At 34.6% G+C, this 24,895-nt stretch overlaps 1 protein-coding gene across 1 annotated transcript in view; it reads left to right on the top strand.

Moving 5' to 3' along the window:
- NUDCD1 (NudC domain containing 1) overlaps positions 1–24,895 on the top strand; it is a 76,111-nt gene that overhangs the window by 27,072 nt on the left and 24,144 nt on the right. Inside the window, exons 5-8 of the mRNA XM_025871007.2 lie at positions 3,319–3,498; positions 7,293–7,497; positions 12,313–12,457; positions 16,617–16,742. Coding sequence (XP_025726792.1) covers positions 3,319–3,498; positions 7,293–7,497; positions 12,313–12,457; positions 16,617–16,742 — 656 coding nt within the window. The remainder of the gene's footprint in view (positions 1–3,318; positions 3,499–7,292; positions 7,498–12,312; positions 12,458–16,616; positions 16,743–24,895) is intronic.

Raw genomic sequence — 24,895 nt, 5'->3', positions numbered from 1 at the left:
AGTTATTTTTTCATTTATTAATTAGGATTCCTTTAATGGTGTGTCCTTGTTCTTCGCCATTTCTTATTCTTACTTTAATTGAGAACTAAGTGGATTTTTCTGTAGTTGAGAACTGAGGGAGCTTGTTTCCATTTTGACTTTCTGCCCTTTTTCTCAGTTTTTATTAACTTACTCATTTAACTTATGAGCCTTAAATTATAGCTGACCCTTGAACAACACAGGTTTGAACTGTGCAGGTCCACGAATATTTTTTGATAAATACAGGACAGTACTGTAAATGTATTTATGATATCCTGAATAACACTTTCTTTTCTCTACTTTATTTTATTATAAGAATATAGTATTTAATACATATACAAAATATGTTAATCGACTGTTTTTGTTATCAGTAAAGCTTCCAATCAATAGTAGGCTATCAGTAGTTAAGTTTTTTGGGGGAGTCAAAAGTTATACACAGATTTTTGACTGCACAGGGGATTGGTGTCCCTAACCTTCATGTTGTTCAAGAGTTAACTGTTAAATTTATAATCTGATAAAGGCTATGAGTGTTTGATTTCTAAGAGGGTTTTTTTATTTTAAAATGAATATGTGTATATGTACATGTATGAGTGTGTGTATATACATATATATGTAACACAATAGTTTGTAAGTAAGCTGAGTAAATTTCCTAGATTTGTTCTGTGAACTGTTTCATATAATTTGTTGTTTTTCCCAGTTTCGTAGTTTCATCTCTGGAGACACACAGTAACTTAAAACTTCAGGTATTGGAAAACTTTCTGTATAGGACTAGATGATAACCATACAGTATATATCACAACTACTCAGTTATGCCACTGAGGTCCAAAAGCAGCCATAGATGATACATAAATAGATGAGTATAGCTGTATTCCAATAATATCTTGTTTATGGACATTTGAATTTTATATAACTTTAACATGTATTTAAATATTCTTTTGATTATTTTTAGTCATTTAAAGAAGTATAAAATTCATTCTTAGCCCACAGACAGTATGAAAATATGCATAAACTCAGCTTTGTCTCCACTGGCCATACTTTGCCCGTCTGTACTTTAGATAAGAGAAACTTTAATTTTTTTATTAAGGTACGTAACTTGACAACTTACAGAGAAATCATGATGCATATTTTTCCTACTGTTCTCTGGTTCTGTGACAGCTGTGGCTCAGTTCACGATAACTTATCAGAATGTAGTGGCACTCTGCTCAAGCTTCACCAGCTGCATTTCCTTCGCTTTGTGCCTTTGCCTCTACTGGACAGATAGAATTAGACTCACTTTTCTTTTTATCTCCCAAGGTTGTAATTTAGGAATATTAATTCTCCCCATGGTTCACTTTTTTTCTCATTACTCTTCTTAATGTCTCATTCCTTTCAGCCCTCCCAAGTATTATTAATATAATTGTTACTCTTTTCCTTTTTCTTCTTTAATGAACATAACGGTGCTTTTCTAAACTGTGTTAAGTGGAACATCTGATAAATTATGTTTTGTGGTCAAATAAATTTGAAAATGTGGGTGTATAATATCCCTGTTACACATTAAACATGTTAAAAGTTCTAGAAAAAGGACAATTTAATTTTAATCAAGCATTTCCCAACTTATTTAATCATGGAGTTCACTTGAAATTCACCTGTTATTTTCTCTTGCACACATATTGGGAAAAGCAATCCTATAAAATATGAAGTATCTAAGTCTGAGTCTTTGGAGTCAGGTAGGACTCTGCCTTGCATGTACTGTGCAGGAAGTATATTAGCTCATTCATAAGTTTACAAGTCTTCTTAAATATGTATGAAATGAATGTGAACGTAGGTGAAGATTTAGACGGAAAAAAATGACATACTTTAGAACAGATTGTATCATTATGTAGAATATGTGACATTGAGTTGCAATCATTGTGAAGCTTACTTGTTAAAGTACAACCCACTTTAATAGAGTAACAGTGTAAGTAAAGGTATGGACTCAACTGTAATGTTTGAGTATGTTTTAAAGCAAAAAAAAAAAAAAAGCGCACCTATTTTCAAGAAAAAATTCAGTTTTTTTATATTTCATTCGTAAAATTTATGTCTTAAAATTAAGTGTCTTTTTTAATTTAATTTTATTATGTTAATCACCATACATTACATCATTAGTTTTTGACGTAGTGTTCCATGATTCATTGTTTGCATATAACACCCAGTGCTCTATTCAATACGTGCCCTCTTTTAATACCCATCACCAGGCTAGCCCATCCCCCCACACCCCTCCCCTCTAGAACCCGCAGTTTGTTTCTCAGAGTCCATAGTCTCTCATGGTTCGTCTCCCCCTCCGATTTCCCCCCCTTCATTTTTTTGCTTGATTACAGTTGGCATGTAGATCTGTATCTGTATAAAAATCATTTCTACCATAAACATTTCATTTTATGGAAACCCCTTATCAATAGCTAGAATAGGCAGAAAAATAGTCCACACCATACCTTTCCTTTATCTTTAGTGTGGCTCTTTTCAGAAGATGCCTATCATGTACCTGCGGGGAAAGTAGACAGGCTACAGTAAAAGAAAAGGTAGATCGATCAGAAGCTGATATTTCAGATAAGTTAGTGACTTTCAAAGTCTAGAGCACTGCTGTCTGATGAAAATTTCTGCCAAGTGGACATGTTTATATGTATGCCATTTATGTGTGTCATTTATTTGTGTGCCAATACAATAGCAGCTAGCCATGTGTGGCTACTGAGCATTTGAAATGTGACTAGGTGCCTGAAGAATTGAATTTTAAATTTTGCTTAATTTTGATTAAATAGCCCCTATGGCCAGTAGTGTGCTACTTTCCACACTGGAAAGCATAACTTAGAGCAAATTTCATCAGACCTAGTATTTTTTTTTTAAAGATTTTATTTATTTATTTGAGAGAGAGAGAATGAGAGATAGAGAGCACGAGAGGGAAGAGGGTCAGAGGGAGAAGCAGACTCCCTGCTGAGCAGGGAGCCCGATGCGGGACTCGATCCCAGGACTCCAGGATCATGACCTGAGCCGAAGGCAGTTCCTTAACCAGCTGAGCCACCCAGGCACCCCTAGACCTAGTATTTTAAAGTAGGAGTGTATTTACAGAAAATTAGATTATAAATCTTTTTATCCCTATGAAAAGACTCTTAGTAGCATGCCTTTTAACAGTACACTTAAAATACTTAGTTTATGTGCTGCCAAAGTGAGCACTGCACTTAAAATACTTAATTTAAATTAAAACCAATATACAAATATTTTCAGAATATTTTTATAATATAGTGTTTTATTTGTAATTTTTTTGTTCTAAAATACTTTGTTTTCTTACAGATAATGACAAATATGAAATTATTAAATGTGATATTCTCCGTGGAAAGTCAGTGCCACATTATGCTGCTATTGAACCTGATGGGAAGGGTCTGATGATTGTCTCCTACAAGTCCTTCACATTTGTTCATGTCGGTCAAGATCTTGAAAATAAGAATGAGAACATGTCAGAGAAAATCAAAGGTAATTTTACTATTCACCTTCACAGAGCTCATGTGTATTTATGCACACACACATTTATGGCTGGTTTGTCTTGGTTAGGTTTTGGCTTCTACTAGGACCAGATGGGTTTTTAATTTTTCTTTATTTCCCTTTATATTCGTCAGGATGGTCTTTTGTAAAATGTACTACCTAAATAGTATGAACTGTTTTAATTAGTAATTACCAAAATGTTTTAAAAAATCTGTACATTAGGGGCGCCTGGGTGGCTCAGTCGGTTAAGCGTCTGCCTTCGGCTCAGGCCACGGTCCTGGGATCAAGCCCCACATCGGGCTCCTTGCTCAGTAGAGAGCCTGCTTCTCCTTCTCCCTCTGCCTGCCGCTCCCCCTGCTTATGCTCTCTCTCTCTATCTCTGTTTCTGTGTCAAATAAATAAAAATAAATAAAATCTTTAAAAAAAAATCTGTACATTAGCTTACCTGATTAGATGTTTAATAAATACCTATTAAATGAATAAATGATGTCTCTGTTATTGGTGTTCGAGAAGCTAGCACATTAGTATTGAAGATATTAATCTTTTAAAATAAACTAAACTGTTGATTATAGGTGTATACTAATGTACTTTTACTTAACTTTTAGTGCTAACCTGAAAAAAAAGTTCTTGAGGGCAAAATCACCAAGTTTTCCCAATGTTAAATGAATAAATGGATGAAGATAATGTTTTAGAACAAAGACAGTAATAAGGTCTTCCAAAAGAAATTTATATTTACTGGGGCACCTGGGTGGCTCAGTCAGTTGAGTGTCAACTCTTGGTTTTTGCTCAGGTCATGATCTCAGGGTGCTGGGATCGAGCCCTGCTTTGGCTCTGCACTCATCAGGAAGTTTGGTTGAGGGTTCTCTCCCTCTCCCCTTCCCCCTGCTGGTGTGTGCATTCTCTCGCTCTCTCTCACATAAATAAATTATATTTCCATACAAAGAATATGTACTCTTATATTCAAGAGAACATCACTCTGTAATCAGTACTGTTCATATTTCTGATGTTTATAGCCAGAGAATAGTATATTTTACTTAACAGAGATTTTCACAACATTTAACAATTATACATATTAGTCTTTGTACCTTTTTGTTACTTGATTATATGAAATAAAAATTAGTTTCACTATTTTTATCTAGTTAGAGCTTTCTAAACAAAAATCCTTTGAAAATAATAATGTAATAAATGTTTTAAAAATATTTTTCCCGGGTTTATAGACATACGCACCTTTGAATATGAGAATTGTGCTTAATGGCCTTTTATTTAGCCTCTCAACAAATTGGTTTCCTCATACATAATGCGTTTTTTGTTAGATTATCTCTAAGATCCCTTTCCAAATAAATTCTGCCTAAATTATAATGTTAAAGTTTTCTAGAGCTTAGCCAAAACAGTTATTCATGTCTCTAGACCACATGCCCTTTAGAACTCTTGGTGAACAATTGCAAAGGAGTGAAAGAATGCCCTAATCTTTGGAACCATTCTGCCTAGTAGTTGAGACCCATGTGGTTCCAAGACAGATCATAGTCTGGGAGAGACACATCTTTTTTAAATCACTAACTACCAGTCCAGGTGTTTTTCTTGTTGACATCTCACTAATACTGAATTCCTCCTGAATACATCATTATGTCATTTCTTCCCTTTTAGTGTGAACCTCAGATCCCCTGTATTTTTGTTTTCCTTCTAATAAACAGCCTTTACTTGTAAAGGAAAAATTAATTTTTAAAAAAATTATGGATAATTTGTTAATTATAGCACGCTTTCTTGTAAATAATCTTCTGAGTATATGTACTGGTTTCATTTTCTGTAAATCTCAAGAAGACTGATACTGTCTGTTGCCTATTTGGTGTTGTCATAATGACATACGTAATAGCATTTTCTTTGAAAGACTTAAAACGTGGGGCGCCTGGCTGGCTCAGTCGGTTAAGCATCTGCCTTCAGCTCAGGTCATGATCTCAGGGTCCTGGGGTTGAGCCCCATGTCGGGCTCCCTGCTCCGCGGGGAGCCTGGTCTCCTTCGCCCTCTTCTTTCCCCCCATCTGTGCTCTCTGGCTCTCTCTATCTCTCTGTCAAATAAATAAATAAAATCTTAAAAAAAAAAAAAAAGACTTAAAACCTGATTTCCAAAAACATAGAAAGGCATTAGGCAACCAGCAGTTGAGGAAATTATTTAGTTGTTTGTATAATTTTTAGTGGAGAGGGGTTTAAAAAATTCTGGCTTTCCTTTTATTCTACTTCTATGGCCTTTAATTTTTACTAAAAGCTCCTGTGATTTTGTAGACTCTTCCCCTTTCCATATCTGCCAGAAGTTATCCATTGAGTCATTGTTACATATAAATTGCCTTGTTAACTTTTGTGGTAGACAGAAAATTGAGTGAAACAAATTACTTGCCTTATGGAGCTTATAGTTACCAATCTTTTAAGCTACAGTTGAAACTTTTTCAGTGAGTTTATATTAAAAGTACTTCTAAAAAGATAAGAGAGGCTCTGAGAGCCTGCTTAAAGGAATGTGATACAAGTTAGAAATTAACCAAAGTAACAATTTTATATTGAAAATTTATTCATTTTTGTATTTCTATAATATCATGCTTGTTAAATTTTATTTAACATCAAATAGAAGTGACCCTTGAAGAAGATACATCATACTTAGTGTTAAATCTTCAAGCATATCTAGTACTCACAAAGCGTTTACACAAAACTGCGCAAAAATAAAAAGAAAAATAACCCCAAAACAAGAATAATAACCCACATTTAGTGAGGATTTATGGTATATTTAATAACAGGATTGATATTAAATATTCTATATGTATTAACTCATTTAATTTTAATAGTTCTGTGAGGTATGTAATATTTTGTTATCTTCTTTTACTAATTAGAAAAAAGAGGGTCAGAGATGAAGTTGTATACCAAAATTAATAAATGGTTGAGCCAAGATTCAGACCTATGACTAGTAAACTCTGGAGTACTAGTTCTAACCACTATATCATATTTCTTTCTAATGAGCACGTGGACAGATTAATATTTATGGATATCATTAAGCAAATGTTTATTTTTGTACGTAAGCCCTATTTTCTTATTTCATGGTTGTATGTAGTATGATGGGTTTTAAGGTATTTCTTCAGTAGCTGGCTTTTTAGAAGACAAGCCAGGGAGATGAGGTGAAGGGAAGATTCTTTCATTGGGAACTTAACAAAATACACTGACAGACCTTGAATTTCCTATGAAATTGCTTTCATGCAACAAAGTTGTGGGGGAGAAAAGCTAGTTCCTTTGTAAACAAATAAATCTTTTATTTTTGTGTGGATGTGTATCTCACCAAATAATAGTGGCCTCCTATATCACAGAGTTACCTTGTTGGGACAAATCAAGGCAATGGTGAAAGTTTCAGACAGTAGTTTATGACATACTTGTCATTCTTTTGAACTAGAAATCTGCTCTGTGTGTGTATGTGTGTAAAGAGAAGAGCAAGAAGGAGGAAAAGAGAGGGTAACTGGGAATCAGGAAGAGAATGGGGATAAAGGATTGCTGTCATTAGTATTTTATGAGTGTTTATGTCCTGGAGTATTAGGTAAGCCCAGAAGAGGAATGTTAGGTGAAATTGTTATAACTCTGAAAATTCCCCAAAGAGATCTGAATGTGTTTGTTTATAATTACTTTTTTTTTTGTAAGATCACTAGAAATTATGCTAAGATTCTTTTAGATAGGTGTTCTTTTGTATGCTCTAGTCTCTGATTTTGTGTATTCTGTTGCACTTTTTTATTACATAAAGTATTTTTCTTTTCCCAACAGAACCTCTGTATTACTGGCAGCAGACTGAAGATGATTTGACAGTAACAATACGGCTTCCAGAAGGCAGTTCTAAGGAGGACATTCAAGTACAGTTTTTGCCTGATCACATCAACATTGTGCTGAAGGATCAGAAGTTTCTGGAAGGAAATCTCTATTCGTCTATTGATCAAGAAAGCAGTACATGGATAATTAAAGAGAATAATTGGTATATATAGACAGTTGTATTTATATTTAAATTTTTTTCTTTTTCTTTTTTTTTTATCCTTTCCACAGTGGTTACACCAAAGTTGAATACTACAATAGGTCTGTCTGTATTGCTGATTCTTTTTCTTAATATAGATTAAAAATGGAGTTACTGTATCAAAAAGTATAATTATCGTTAAGATTAAAGATGCTACTATAGTCATTGTTTGCATTCTGTGGTAGAGCTTTTCATTACCATCTCTGAATAAAATCGTAACAATATTAACAGTAATAATTAATAGATAAAAATGTTTTTGATTTTAATGAGAGAGCCTACACAAAAGTTGGGGTAGGGCAGAGGGAGAGGGAGAAGCCAACCACCCACTGAGCAGGGAACCCTATGCAGGGCTCAAATCCAGGATCCCAGGATCATGACCTGAGCCAATGGCAGTCGCTTAACCAACTGAGCTGCCCAGGTGCCCCGAAAAATGGTTATTTATTTTAATACTTTAAAAATTTTTTAACTAATTTTCTCTTATTAATTTCAGTTTGCCAACTAGATAATAATTCCTGTTCTTTATTTTTTTTTTTTTTAAAGATTTTATTTATTTGACCGAGAGAGACACAGCGAGAGAGGGAACACAAGCAGGGGGAGTGGCAGAGGGAGAAGCAGGCCTCCTGTGGAGCAGGGAGCCTGATGAGTGGGGCTCGATCCCAGGACGCTGGGATCATGACCTGAGCCGAAGGCAGACGCTTAACGACTGAGCCACCCAGGCACCCCTAATTACTGTTCTTTAGATTTTAAGCTGTATGAAGTCTTCCTCTAGCCCAGGCCCTCCAGTCACCCTTCCCCTCTCCATAACCACTATTATTAGTTTTCTCTTACAGGCATTTTATGCATATCCAAGCAGATATATATTTTTTTTAACAAAAAAAATTTCAACATAACTGTACAGTTTTTTATAGCTTGCTTTTGTTGACTTTCAACAATAAATCTTGGATAATGTATACATAATGATTTATTTTATTCTCCTTTATGGCTATTTATGGTATTTTACTCTATCAACTAACTGCACATTTTATTTATTTATTTATTTATTTATTTATTTATTTATTTTCACAATCATTTTTAAAAAATGGTCCTTTATTGGATATTTTGACTGCATCTTTTGCTACAGTGAATGACTTTCTGGATGAGTCAGTAGCTTCACTGAGTGACACAGGTGTCAAACTCAATGAATTCTGCATTTAAAATCTGAATTTTATCTATAAAAACCTCAGTAAAAGGAATATGTAAAACAAATAGGTAAAGGTCAAGTGTCTTATAAAACTATAACCTTTGCTTCTGCTTTTATTCCCCTTTGCAAATCTGTTGTCCCAGATACTTTACTCACTCCCCAGTTATTTTGATTAATAAAATTACTCTTTCATTATAGATTGTCAGTAATTACTGCATTCTGTGATAAAAAGGGTCAAATTTGGTCAGAAGTGGGTTAAAATTAGATATTTTTACCTTAAATATAATTTTCAATTTGTAATAAAAGACCCAGATGAGTCTTTGATATGAGTCTAAATCCTGAGAGTCTAAGAAATAGTTATCTACTTCAAAAAAATTTTAGGCTTTATGCTTTTAGATCCTGAATTCATTTTATTAAAGTGGAAATTTAGTGACTTGCTTATACTTTCTTTTTTAATGCAGTAAGAAAAATAGATTCATAAGTAAATGATGTCATTTATAATTTATTGAGAATTATTGAACTATTCAGTGTTCAGTATTCAGTGAGTTCAACAAAAAAGAATGATTTCTGTGAATCTGATCCCTTGTCTTTCTGTTTTGGGACATGGTTTTTTTTTTTTTTTTTAACTGTTCTAGTAATTCTTGCTAACCAGTTTTAATCATGGTATATTTAAGTAATCAGTGTAGTTCTTCCAACATCTTTCATAATTACTCCTGCAAAAGTTTATGAAAGTACTTTTATTGTAATTCTCAGAAAAGTATTACTCTTTTAGAGGGAGAGTGAAAAGTTGATCTGAGCTAGATTAAACTCAATCTCATGGACATGGTAGTTTGCAAAAATCCCACCTTCAAGGTGATAAAAGTCATTTAGAGTCCTGACCAACAGTCTTACTACTTCTTTCTTTAGGAATATCATACTTACTAACACATCCAGTTACACCAATTGAATAGATACCTCATTTACCTGGATAATAAAGATGTAGAAAAGGACACTAAGATGAAAAGAACCCTGGAATCTAATGTTTCTGGTAATCACCCATCTGACTATGGTTAGGTCACCACAATCAAGCACATTGGCTTTTTGCCTCGTTCTTTGTGAACTTTGACATGCTAACACACTGAATTCCTAACAGAATCTCATAAAATTACTCTTTCCTAATTTTATTTAATATATAGTGTTATATTAGTTTCAGTTTTATAACATAATGATTCAACAATTCTGTACTTAGTGGTTATCATGAGAAGTATACCCTTAATTCCTTTATACTTTTTAACATATTTTAAAAACTTAATTATCTAAAAGGTTCTTTAAGGAAATATATCTGCACATTCTGTTTTAACATATTTTATGAGAGAGATTTGAAGGTAGCATTTATAAATTGGCAAACCAGCTATAACATATTGTTAATATAAGTCATGAAGCAGTAACCCAGCAAAGCTCTAGAATGGCTGGACCTCACACAGATAGCTTCAGCATTTAATACATGAGCATAAACCGGTATTGTTTTCCCATTAAATTTGAGGTACTTGATTACAATTTTATGTTACAAAGATTAATCACAGTGACTGTTGGTGGTGTCATTGGTTTAAAACATGATTTTCTGTACCTGGTTAAATTATTCATGTCTCTCATTTTTTAATAGTTAATGTTCCCTCTCACTTTGGAAGGATTTGTTAACTAGTCTAGGTTATTATGTTATATGTTCTTTTTTGCTTGGATGATAGGATCTGATACTAGCTTTAAAATGTAGAAATGCAGGGGCACCTGGGTGGCTCAGATGGTTAAGCATCTGCCTTCGGCTTGGGTCATGATCCCAGGGTCCTGGAATCGAGCCCCGCATCGGGCTCCCTGCTCAGCGGGGGGCCTGCTTCTTCCCCTTCCTCTGCTTCTCCCCCTGCTCTCTCTATCTCTGTATCTTGAATGAATAAAAAAAAAAAAACTTAAAAAAAAAAGTAGAAATGCAATTGTACTAAAAGGATTGCATTGACTAGGTGTGCAAATTTAATGATGGTTCAGAAATTCTTAATAGATGAGATTGTATGAACTCTAGGTAGCAACTGATGAAAAACAGTACTTATACATTCTGGTCACAGTAAACTTTCTTTAGTAGTCATTTACATATATTTGTTCAAAGAGGCAGAATAGTAAAGTAGTAAGGAACATGGACTTGGAGCCAGACTGCTTTCCTAGCTTGTGACTTTGGCAAGTTACTTAACCTCTCAGTGCTTTTTTTTTTCTTACTTGCAAAATGAAGACAAAATATTACTTACTTTATTTGGTTGTCATGAGCAATCAATGAGTTAAAAACACATAAAATGCTTGACAGCACCTGGCATATGGGAAGATTAAGTATGAGTTGCTGTCATGATTCTTCATCATCATCATTTTCAAGATGACCTTTCTCTTAGAGAATATATTATGGTAGTAATTTTTAATGCTAATGATAGGAACTCATTACATAGAAAAGATATTTTGTATAGTCTCTTAAAAGAAGTAGTTTCAGAAAAATTTAAAATGCTGTAATTAATTCGTGAGGTGGTGATAATAACAACCTTGAAAAAGAATAACTGATGGGTTTACATGTTTTATTTGATAATTATGATAATTATTGTGTCCTTGCAATTTTTCCTTGCAGTTGTGTTCCAGGGCACAGGTTAGTGGCACACGTGTACCAGAGATGGCACATGGGAAAGGTTGCTTTCCTATGGAACAGCTACCACCACCCCCACTTTTCTCTGTGTTACAGTACCAACTACTCCTAAAGCAGCTTACGTGAATTTCCCTTCCTGTTCAAGAGGCACTTGGGTAACTGCTGTGTCCACAGTCTGCCCTGACTCAGCTCTCTTTCCCCTTCCTGCTGCATCAAACCTTAATCTCAGGATTACGTTGATAGGCCCTTTTTAGTGTATTTGGAATTTGTGTTTAATGGCTTAAATGTACGGAATTAGATTTTCAGTTGATAGAGGCCACATAACAACTTTTTTCCCCCTAAGGAGTTACCAGAGTTAATTATTTTCTAATTTCTACTTTATTTTCAATTCTTTAAAATATATATTTTAAAAATTAACATTTGTATTGATCTAATTGCCTGTTGTTTATGTTAGGGAAATGAAGCTACTTTTTGGCTCCATGCACAAAGAGGCACCTTTAGTTATAGTTCCTGTCCAGTTAACTTTATGTGCCCACCCCAGTCACCACCCTCACCACCACTACCATTACCTGGTAAAAGATCTCATGGATCCACGCTGCTTGCATTTGTCACTTAAGTTCAGTAACACACTGCGTACCTGGACTACAACAGTACTTTCTAGGTGGTCTTACTCTTGCCAGTCACTCTTCTCATCAGGCCATTTGACATACTATTTCCAGCGTTATTTTTTTGTTTATTAAGTATAAATTATTTACTCTTGGATTACAGATTTTCCATCCATCTGTATTCCAGTATGCAGTACTAAAATTAACACAAGTTTTGGTAAAACACATCTCTGGCTGGACACCAAGGGAGGGATAAATTCAATGAAAGATTCTTCTGTTTGGTGTTGATTATATAATTTATATAGTTGCTTAATGTAACTTTACTTTTCTTGTTTAACTTCTAGCTTGGAGATTTTCTTGATTAAAAAGAATGAAGGACTAACATGGCCAGAGCTAGTGGTCGGTGATAAGCAAGGAGAGTTTATAAGAGACTCAGCCCAGTGTGCTGCAATAGCTGAACGCTTAATGCATTTGACCTCTGAAGAACTGGTAAGCAATTGCAGTAGTAGGGTCATTTTCCAAAGGCCCAGAAGTATGTTATGTGAGGATTATGCCATGTTTTTCAAACATTATTTTACATTTGCTAATGTTAGAGACACAGATTAGGCACTACAGACTGGTGTTCGAATATAGTTTAAAATTCTAATATTCTTTACACCACATGAATACATATATGTGTGTGGGATTGTATAAGATGGGTGTTCACATATGTACGTATCTATGTATGTACATATATATGTATACATATGTCTGTATACACATTCACACATATATGCACATAAATATATATATTCTCCTTTAGAAGAATCAATAGACCAATACTGGTAGGGACAAAAAAATTAAGATTTTACTCTCTGTCTATGCTAATAATCTACTTGTCATCATTGAAATTTTCTAGGTTATCTTAGAATATCACTAGGGGTATACATACATACTGTAATTAATTTTGATTGACAAAGTAATTCATTGTATAGTGAGTACAGTAATACAGTACTCGTTCAACTATGAGGTTTTGTTGAAATGTTCTAATCTGATAACTTTTAAGATAATGTTAAAAATTTGAATAAAGCATACCAGAATTTCATTTATATGTTTATTCACCAAAAATTAGCACATGTAAAATGTCTGACTTATTGCCACCTGGAGTTAGAACGATGAGGAAAACACTGTATAAAGTTGTAGTTATACTATACGGTTAATTGCATCTTAAAGTAGGAAGGAAATTAGAATATTGAAAATAAGTGTCTCCGTCAAAAGAAAGCATGGCCAAAATGGAGAAACCAAGTTTCATGTCTGTCAGCAGTAATTAAAAATTTCAGAAATCACTACAATTCATATGTAAGAGCATGAAACTTTGATTTCATAGTCCTAGTGTTAAAACAAGCCATGTAGACTGCATTGTCCTATTATGTTCCTTTATTCAGCAACTATTTATTGTGGTGTGCTCTGGGATATAATAGTAGTTATAGTAGTGGAGGTTTGTTTTGATATTATATTTTATTGCTGTTAATTGCCTTTTAAACTTGATTATTTCAAATGAATATTGGGTCTGTATGAGTAAGTTATTTATGGCTGAACACCAATGTGTCTGTTACATTTTGGAAAAAAAAAACATAGAATCTTGTTATCTGCAACTGAAGGCTGTCTTATGTGTTTCAAATCTTTATACTTTTTCTTGCTTTTCTGTATTGGTTAGAACCTTTAATCCACTGTAAAATAGAAATGGTGAATAGTGAAAGCAGACATTCTTGCCTCATTTGTAATCTTGGAGAAATAATTGAATATTTTACTGTTAAGTATTATGGATTATTTTTGTCATGTTCTGGAAATTTTCTTCTATTTCTGTTAAACTGAGTGTTTTGAATCATGAAAGACTATAGAATTCTGTCAAATACATTTTCTTCATTTGTGGGATAAAACCCACTTGGTCATGATGTATTATCCTATTTGCATATTACTGATTTGGGTTTCCTAAATGTTATTGAGGAGTTTTTGCATCTATATTTAGGAGGAATATTGGTCTGTGGTTTTTGTTTTGTCTTTTTACTGTTGCTATCCAGTTTTGATACATGGGTAATGCTGATGTCATAAAATGAGTGGGGAAGTGTTTCCTGCTTGTTTTATTTCTGGAAGAGATTGTGTAGAATTGGCATTATTTCTTTAAATATAGAATTTACCAGTGAGACCATCTAGATTGGAGTTTTGTGTTTTGAAGTTTTTAGCCATGAATTTAATTTATTATATAAGGATTATTTGGGGTTATCTATTTCCATTGTCTTTTGTTGTTTCAGTTTCCAATTTCATTTCTGTTATTACATTATTTTCTTCTTTTTGCTTACTTTGGATTTATTTTGATCTATTTTTAAAAGTGAAAGTTTAGATGACTTTTTAACCTACTTTTCTATTGAAAAGCTATATACTTCATTCTAAACAATATTTGACCTGCATCCTGCAAAATTTCATCCTGTCTTCTTAACCCCATTAAGGATTGATTTGATTTTGTGCTGTATCTCCATGTTTTTTTACATGGCTGATATTTATTCCTTGTTTGTTCTTACTCCTAAGGCAGAACTTTTCATGAATCTCAAGTGAAAGTCCAGGATATTTACCAGGGCTTCTCTTGTGTGGGCCCTGTCCTCTAATTTTTGTCTCCCAAACACTTTAATGGTATTGGCACTCAGCTTTTGAGCCCCTTGCCTGCTTCTTCTTTCCACTTGTCTTTTTCATCTCAGCTTGAAAATCAGTAAATGGCTATAGCAAAGCATCAGAGTCTTGGGTTCTCTTCTCTGTTATTCCCCGTTCTCTGTAGTCTTGTCCTGTTAAAGTCTGGCTGCCTTGATAGTCCTGACCTTATAATTTTGCCCTCTTCAACATACAGGTAATGGAAAAGGGAAAGGAAGGAGAAGTGCAGAGGGTATTCTGCGTGCTGTTGGGCATATATATGTTGTTGAATCACTGAAAAAATGGTCCCAGCTAATTGTGGATATTGCCTTCCCAGCCAAGTATAGCAACCAGAATTGTTTGCATTGATATATAGGCTGGAGCAGACAACGACAACTAGGTGGCTCCATATCCCAGGTGGGACATGGACAGGTTTGATAATATAGATCTATAACTCCCAACCATTTAGTTTCAGAGGCTTTCTCAAGCCATTTCATTAAGTTCTCAATAACATGACAGCATTTTGGCAAACTGAGTGTGTGGACATTTGGTCAGTTGTAGAATTACATTTCTGTTTGTGTGTGTGTGTGTGTGTGTGTGTGTGTGTGTGTGTGTGTGTGTGTGTATAAAATTTATCACTTGAACATGGTGATTTTTACTCTATGAGGGATATAAGACCAGGCAGTGATTCTTGCATTTAAGCAATGGAACATATTAAAATTAATGATTCCATTTATCTTCCCTTTTGGCTTATTATTAGCTATACCTCTGTGTTTTTGTTTGGGTGGATATTTGTGTGCATTTGTGTGTGTATGTGCATGTGTGTGCTTAGTGGTTGTTCTGGAGTTTACACAGCATCTTTAACTCATCACCATCTACTGTCAAAATATAGTTCACTCATAAGAAGTTCATAATATATTTCCATTTCTTCATCCTCTGTATTATCATATCAATAATACATTATTGTTTTAATTTTAATCAGTTCTCTTTTAAAGAGATTAGAGGGGAAATCTTACATTGACCCTCATACCTGTCATTTTCTCTGTTCTACATTTGTGTTGATTCACATTTCCATCTGTTGTCATTTTTCTCCTGGCTGAAGAACTTCCTTTAGCATTTTTTATAGTGTAGGTTTGCTGGGTAAATTCTCTCAGTTTCTGTTTGCTGCAAAAATACTTAGGTTGTCTTCCTTTTTAAGTATCTTTGTTAAGTACATGAGTCAATGTTGATAGGGGTTTTCCCCATCACTTGAGTTATACTCCATTGTCTTCTGGCTTGCATAGTTTCAGATGAGAAGTTGGCTGTCATTTGTATCTTTGTTCCTCTGTTCATAATGTGTTTTTTTGTTCTCCTCTGACTACTTTTAAGATACTCTCTTTATTACGGCTTTTCAACAAGTTGATTATAATGTAATTTGCAGTGAGCTTTTTAATGTTTCTTTGACCTTTTTGAATCTGTAGGATGATAGTTTTCATCATTTATTGACCATTTCTTCTCATTTTTTTTTCATTCTTCCTGCCCTCTTCTAGTTACTCATGTGTTAGACCATTTGATATTATTCCACAGGTCACTGCAGTTCTGTGTTGTTTTTTTTTTTTTCCTCTCTGTATTGCTTTGTTTTAAGCTCACAGGTCTGCCATGTCTGATTATTTGCCAGTCCTATCTTTTTTACTTTCCGTCTCAGATACTATATTTCCATATTTAGAAGTTCAATTTGGTTATTTTTTTATGTCTTCCATACCTCTGTCAACATATACATCTTTTTCTTTACATCTTTGAGTATATAGAACATGTTTATAATACCTGTTTTAATATCTTTTTCTGGTGATTTCATCATTCTGTTATTTCTGTTTTTGTTGATTAGGATTTATTGGTCATGGGTCTGAAATTCAGTTTTTCATCACTGCTACAATTTTGATCTTTTTAAGAATGAAGAAATCCATTCTCTTATTGTTGAAAGTTTATTTATTTTATTTTCTGGTCTAAGAATCCAAATCCAGAAAAAGAAAAACCTCCTTGTAATGCTCAAGAGTTAGAAGAATGTGACATTTTCTTTGAAGAGAGCTCCAGTTTATGCAGATTTGATGGCAGTACATTAAAAACTACTCATGTGGTAAGTTCTTGATCATTGTATTTCTAAAAATTTATGAATAAATACAAGTTACCGTGAGATGATAATTAATTGACCAAATGTATAATTTGCAAAGCTGGCTTGATTGGCAGTTACTGGCTATGATTTAAAACTCATCACTCCATGAAGTGGCAGTTTTATACCACCATCCCTAATAAAACAATGTTTTGTTGTTTTGGTACTATTGCATATTTGATATCTTGTGATTGGGTTTTTTCTGTTCAGGTTTTTATATATAGTTACAACTAATCTATAATAACCTCATATTTTTTTTCATTTGAAATTATGACAAATATTTCTTCATGTTCTCATTTCAATCTGGCTTAATGGCTGGGTGACACTATATAATGTTACTGTTGGAGTTCATGTGTGTACGTAGTGATTGTCCTACAGATTATAGTATACATCTTTAATACATTTTTTTCAATTGCATTATTTATGATGATGCTATTTTTTTAAAATCCCTTCTTTACATGAAGCCTTTTTCTGTATTCAGGTATTTTATCTTAAACAGTTACAGAAGTCAAATTAATAAGTCATAGACTAAGGCTCTGACTGACAAATTGATTTCCACTCGATAGTCTCATTAATAATATTAGCAGTTATTACCTATTTCATTGCATCTTTACCGTCCCCTTCAGTTTTTTTTGATCTTTACTATTTGGTATGCAAGATACAGGATTTTTAGTCTGATTTTTTTACTGTTGACTGTTTCATAATATTTTGACTCTTGTGAAAAATTTTTTCACTTGTTTTGGTGTTTCTGACTGACTTGTGTGACCTTTTTTATAAAATGTGTTCTTAAAGAGCATGTATGATAGACTTCCATTATAAGTAAGTTCTTCTTCAGAAAGTTAAGAAATATACATATGATTCCTCTTTAGAGATGATATTTGATAAAACATTTTCAGCATTTGCACATACTCTAAAACTGTTTAATCACAGTTTAGTGTTTTTTTTTTTATTTTTTTTATTGTTATGTTAATCACCATATATTACATCATTAGTTTTTGATGCAGTGTTCCATGATTCATTGTTTGTTCATAACACCCAGTGCACCATGCAAAACGTGCCCTCCTCAATACCCATCACCAGGCTAACCCATCCCCCCACCCCCCTACCCTCTAGAACCCTCAGTTTGTTTTTCAGAGTCCATCATCTCTCATGGTTCGTCTCCCCCTCTGACATACTCCCCTTTTCTTCCTCTCCTGTTATCTTCTTCTTTTCCTTTTTTCTTAAAATATGTTGCGTTATTTGTTTCAGAAGTAGAGATCTGTGATTCAACAGTCTTGCACAATTCACAGCGCTCACCGTAGCACATACCCTCCCCAATGTCTATCACCCAGCCATCCCATCCCTCCCACCCCCAACCACTCCAGTAACACTCAGTTTGTTTCCTGAGATTAAGAATTCCTCATATCAGTGAGGTCATTAATCACAGTTTAGTGTTAATTGCTGGTTTAACTCCAATGATATGCTATTTGTATATATTGCAAAATGATCACCCCAATAAGTCTAGTTAAACATTTGTCACCATAGTTAGAAATTTTTCTCTTATAATGAGAACTTTTAAGGTCTGCTCTGTTAATAATTTCAAATATGAATTACAGTATTATTAACTGTAGTCACTGTGCTATACCTCACAATACCCAATACTTATTTATAACTGGAAGTTTATACCCATTGACACCCTTAGTCCATCCCCCAGCCACCATCAGGTGTGAGGTGTGAGGGCATATCTCATGGTGATTTTGATTTACATTTCTTGATGCTTAATGTTGAGCACCTTTTTATGTACAAGTTGGCCACCTGTAGCTCTTCTTTGGAAAAAATGTCTATTTAGTTCTTTCAATCATATTTTAATTGCATTGTTTATTTTTGCTATGTAATTATAGAAGTTCTTTATAAATTTTGGATGTTAACCCCTTATCAGATATGATTTACAAATTATTTTTCCTATTCAGGAGGTTGCCTTTTCATTTTGTTGATCATTTCCTTTGCTGTTCAGAAGCTTTTTGGTTCAAAATAGTCCCACCTGTTATTTTTGCTTTTGTTGTCTTTGCTCCAAAAAATCATTGTCAGGACCAATGTCAAGAAGCTTACTGCTTCTGTTTTCTTTTAGGAGTTTTATGATTTCAGGTCTTATGTTAACCTTTTTAATCCATTTGAGTTAGTTTTTGTATATGATGTAAAGATAGTGGTCCAGTTTTGTTCTTTTGCATGTGGCTATTCAGTTTCCCAACACTGTTTGTTGAAGAGACTCTCCTTTCTCCATTGTGTATTCTTGGCTCCTTTATCATAAATTGACCATATATGGGTGGTTTTACTTCTGGACTCTGTTCCATTGGACTCTATTTTTACACCAATACCGTACTGTTTTAATTACTACAGCTTTGTAATATAGTTTGAAATCAGGAAGCATTTTTTAAGATTACATTGGCTATTTGGGATCTTTGTGGTTCCATACGAATTTTAGGATTTTGTCCTATTTCTGGGAAAAATGCCATTGGGAATTTTGATAGGAATTTTATTGAATCTGTAGATTGCTTAATATAGACATTTTAACAATTTTTCCAATCCGTGAGCATGGAATATCTTTCCATTTATTTTTGTTTTCTTCAGTTTCTTTCCTTGGTGTCTTATAGTTTTCAGTGTACAGGTTGTTGACCTCCTTGGTTAAATTTATTCATAATTTACTCTTTTCAATGCAATTGTTAGTGAGATTATTTTCTTAATTTCTCTTTCCAGCAGTATGTAACTGGCATTTGGAAACAACAGCTTTTTGTATTTTGACTTTGTATCCTGCAACTTTACTAAATTTATTAGTTTTAATAGTTTTTGCTAGAGTCTTTAGGATTTTCTGTGTAATATCACGTCATCTGCAAATAGTGATGGCTTTACTTATTCCTTTCTGACTTGGATGCCTTTTCTTTTCCTGCCTAATTGCCCTGTCTAGGACTTCCAATACTATGTTGAATAAAGGTGGTAAGAGTGGGTATCCTTTTCTTGTTCCTGATCTTTGAAGAAAAGCTTTTAGCTTTCCACTGTTGGATTTGATATTAGCTGTGGGCTTATCATATGTGGCCTTTTATGTTGAGGTATGTTCCCTCTATACCCATTTTTTGAGAGTTTTTATAAATGTTGAATTTTGTCAGATGCTTTTTCTCCATGTATATTATGATCATATGATTTTTATTCTTCATTTTATTAATGTGGAGTATCATGCTAATTTACAGATATTGAACTCTTCTCACATTTCTGGAATAAACCTCACTTGGTCATATTGTATGACCCTTTTTATGTATTGTGTTTAATTCATTTTGCTAATATTTTATTGAGGATTTTAACATCTGTTTTTATCATCAATATTGGCCTGTAATTTTCTTTTCTTGTGGCATTTTTTGTCTGGTTTTGGTTATCAGGGTAATGCTGGCCTTGTAAAATGAGTTTGGAAGTATACCCTCCTCTTCTATTTTTGGAAGACTTTGAAAAAGATTGGTATTAATCTAAATGTATGATAGAATTCACCAGTGAAGCTGTCTTGTCCTGGACTTTGTAGGGAGGTTTTTGATAAATGATCACTTTATCCATTTCTTTAAGTTGTCCTATTTGTTCATGGTAGTCTCATGATCCTTTGTATGTCTATGGTATCAGGTGTAACTTTTTCATTTCTGATTTTTTGAGTTCATTCTTTTTTCCTTAGCAAGTCTAAGTCTAGCTGGGTTTGTCAATTTTGTTTATCTTTTCTAAAGAACCAGCTCTTAGAGACTAAAAAGACAATAGAAAAGATCAGTGACACTGTCATTTATTTCCACTCTGATCTTTATTTCCTTCTTTTTACTAACTTAGGGCTTTGTTCTTTTTCTAGCTCCTTGAAGTATAACATTAGGTTGGTTGGTTGTGATTTTTCTTGTCTTAAAGTCTGTTTTGTCTGATATAAGTATAACTACCCCAACTTTTTTTTGGTTTCCACTGAATGAAGTATTTTTTCCAGCCCTTCACTTTCAGTCTACATGTGTCCTTACATCTGAAGTGAGTCTCTTCTAGGCAGCATATAGATGGGTGTTGTTTTTTTCTTTCAGCCACTCTGTATTTTTATTGGAGAGTTTATTTACATTTAAACTAGTTATTGATAGGTATGTACTTATTGCTATTTTGCAGTTTCTCTGTTCTCTTTTTGTCTTCCTTTGTGATTTGATGATTTTCCATAGTGGTATGCTTAGATTCCTTTCTCTTTTGTATATCTACTGTAGGTTTTTGCTTAATGGTTACCATGAGGTTTACATTTAACAGCTAAGTTTGTTTTATATTGGTAACAGCTTAAGTCTGAATGCATTTTAAAGCTCTACATTTTTACTCCCTGCAACATTTTATGTTTTTGATGTCACAATTAACATTTTTCTAATCTTGTGTATCCCTTAACATACTTTATTTTTACTACTTTGTCTTTTAACCTTCCTATAACATTGTAAGTGGTTAACCCACCATCTTTACATTAGAGTATGTATTTACCTTTACCAGTGAGATTTATATTTTCATGTGTTTTACTGTTACTATTTGGCATCCTTTTTGTTCAGCTTAAAGAAGTCCCTTTAACATTTCTTACAAGGCCAGTCTAGTGGTGGTCAACTCCTTCAGCTTTTGCTTGTCTAGAAAACTGTTTCTCCTGCCATTCTGAATGATTTCCTTGCCAGGTACAGTATTCTTGGTTGGAAGATCTTTTTCTTTCAACACTGTGAGTGTATCATACTGCAACCTTCTGGCCTGCAAAATTTCTGCTGAAAAAACTGTCATGAGTCTTGGTGGGATGGTGGTGGTCCCTTGAATAAAACAAGTTGTTTTTCTTTTCCTGCTTTTGAGATTCTCTCTTTGTCAGGGCATCTGGGTGGCTCAGTTGGTTAAGCATTGGACTCTTGATTTCAGCTCAGGTCATGATCTCACGGTAGTGAGATTGAACTTCATGTTGGGCTCCACGCTGAGCGTGGAATCTGCTTGGGATTCTCTCCCTCCCCCGTGTACTCTCTCTCTCAAAAAAAAAAAAGTTCTCTCATCTTTAACTTTTGACACTTTAAATGTGGTATGTTTTGATGTGGGTCTCTGAGTTCATCTTACTTGAAACTTTCTGGGCTTCCTGAATCTCAGTGTCTTTCCTGCCCTAGGTTAGGGAAATTTTCTGCCCCTTTCTCTTTATTCTGGGACCCCTATAATGCAAATGTTCTGCTTGATGTTGTTACATAAGGTCCTTAAGCTATCTTCACTGGTTTTTTTTTTTTTTTCTTTTTGCTGCTCTGATTTGGTAAGTTCTACTGCCTTGTATTTGAGTTCACTGATCCTTTTCTCTGCTTCATCTAGTCTGCTGTTGAACCCTTCTAGTATATTTTTCAGTGATTGTATTCTTCAGCTCTGTGACTTCTATTTGATACTTTTATTTTCTATCTCTTTTTTGAAGTTTTCACTTTGTTTATCCATTCTTCCATGCTTGGTGAGTATCTTTATGACTTATTTTGAATTCTCCATTGGGTAAACAAACCACTTACCTCCATTTCATTAAGATATCTTTCTGAGGTCTTGTCTTGTCCTTTCTTTGGAACGTATTCCTGTTTCTTAATTTTCCTGACTTTCTGTGTTGGTTTCTATGCATTAGATAAAACCACCAACTCTCCCAGTTTTGTAGGAATGGTCTCTTACAGGAGATGAACCTTATTGTTCAGCTCTACCCTAGCTCTTGGTTGTCTCAAACTTTTTTGATTGCCCAAGCAGCCTATTTTTACTCTTAGTAGCTCCCAGTATTTGAGGGTGTACCAACACCTGTCAGTGTCCCTAAGTGGACGATCCCAGTCAGCAGCTACATTCAGGCTGATTGGAATCCTGTCCCTCAGGCAATGGCTTTTAAAGTATGCAAAACATATAGTCATGTGGGACCATAAACAGAAGTCCCACTGTCTACCAGAACTAGGTAAACTAGAGGTGTCCCTGGATGGCAGCCACAAAAGTCAGGATGCCAGAGAAGTGTACAAGCTCCTTTCTAGGAGTTACTGGCATTCTGGAACAAGGCAGAGGGATAGCACAATAATAGTACCTGATGGTCTCCATCCCTGGAAAGTATCGCAGAAGTCTCTGTATGTGTGTCAAACCAAAAGAAGCCTGTCCCTCGGGCTGAAGTTCCAGGCCAAGTAAATAGGCCTTTTTCACAGAAATCTTGGGATATGTTTCATTATGCTAGTGCTGTGCCCTGGTGGTGGTAGCTGGCCAAGAACTGCATCTCTAGTTGTTACTGTCCCATGGACCCAGGAATAAAAACCCCCTGGCCCCCAGAGATAGGCAGTTAGGGGACATCCGCTGGGTAGCAGCCATAAAAACAGACTACCAGATTAAAACCTGGGGTTTTTGATGTGTATACAATAAGCTTCCCTCTGGAGATGCTGTGCCCTGGAGCATAGCAGAGGGAGAGTGCAAAGGTAGTGCCAACCATCTGAGGTCTCTGGAGAGGGTCTCTCCCTCAGGCTACAGCTATGAAAATAAGCTAATAGTCCCCTTTTATGGAAAGAAACACTGCGTACTTCAGATTTTTGCCTCTGTGCTTTGCCCTAGGGGTGGTAGCTGGTTAAGAATGCTTTCTCTGTCTTACATAGGCTTGTGGGACCTGCAGGCCTAAACCCCTCTGGCCACCAGAGCCAGGTGATCTAGAGGCCCCTCTTGGGTGGCAGCCACAAAAACTGGGGCACCGTTTGAGGGTACAGACTCCTTTCTGAGAGGTACCAGTGCTCTGGAGTGAGGCAGAGGGAGAATGCAAAGTTGACACCTGCTCTCTCTGTCTCTTAGGAGAGTGGTAAATTAGATGCTTTATAATAAGATAAGCAGATGAACATCTTTCACGGAAAGTCTGAGTACTTTGCAGTCAGCTGCCTCTACGACTGTTAAGTCTGTGTCCCATGGCTCTTTAATAACAGTTTCTCAGTTCAAGCTCCCTTGGCTTTCAGAAATAGATGTTTTGGAGACTCATCTCTCAAGTGCAGGTCATAAAAGGTGGGGTGCCTGATATGGTGTTAAACCCATCATTCTGCAGGGAGTAGCTCGGTTTTTCAAGTTCCTCTTGATTATAGGTGACTGTACCAGAGTTTATGTGCAGTTTATGGTGAGATTATATCTCAGCCCCTCTACCTGCTTGGATATGGTTTTTTTTTTCCCCCATATGTAGCTGTAGGTTCAGTGTGTCCCATGTGAGGAGGTAAGTTCAGGATCTTTCTATGTTGCCATCTTGAACTGAATCTCCTAAATATCTTGTCTTTGTTTCAATTGGGTTAAATTTGAGACCAGAGTTTCTTTTTTATAATTGAGCACTTTGATTTTTCTGTTATTAGACATTTTATATAAATAAGAAAAGATTCTGTGAAGTAAAAATGCATAACCATTACTGTTTGGGTATAAGTAGAATGGGTATAAATGGAACAGCTCCAACAAATAAGTAGTAAGTACATCTTCTTTCCAGAGGCAGAATTGGCTTGTCAGTGTACTGTGTGAAAGTCAAGGTCTACTTAGTCAAATGGTGTAGTTTCTTGATATACCCAAGAGGGTACCAGTTGGCTTGTCATTGGAGGAAGAGAACAAAGAAAGCTATGTTATTTTAGATGTTCACTGCTACATCCACTTTAGGAATGAAATAGTATTTCATTGACAATCTGTACTTCTTCAGTGTTCTCTTCAAGTTCTCTCTTCTTGATTTCATTTGTCATGACTTTGGACAATTTGAAATTATCTGTACATGGAAAGGTCAGTATATGTCCTTACGGTTTTAAGAAAATACTATAACAAAAAGGTCAGAATTCTATATTATAAATGACAGATTTTTCAAAATATAAAATTCCCTGAAAGAAATGGAAATCAGGGTTAGAATTTGACATTTGGAAAATAAAATGTTAAATGAATATATGCAGCAGCACAGTAAAAGAAATATTAAATAGTATATCTGGGAAAGAAAGGTAATAAGATGTCACTGGGATATAAAGCACAAATCAGAATTCAAATACAAATAAAGAGGAATTATTTTTGTTTCTGTCTAGAGCTGTACTTTACAAAATAGTAGCCACTGGCCACATAGTAGTTAATGACTATTTGAAATGTAGCTTTCACATAAG

The sequence above is a fragment of the Callorhinus ursinus genome, unplaced genomic scaffold, assembly GCF_003265705.2.
Source record: "Callorhinus ursinus isolate GAN/ISIS: 27379988/994484 unplaced genomic scaffold, GSC_fseal_2.0 scaffold5, whole genome shotgun sequence".
Taxonomy (NCBI): domain Eukaryota; kingdom Metazoa; phylum Chordata; class Mammalia; order Carnivora; family Otariidae; genus Callorhinus; species Callorhinus ursinus.
This window is presented reverse-complemented; position numbering and strand designations above follow the sequence as displayed.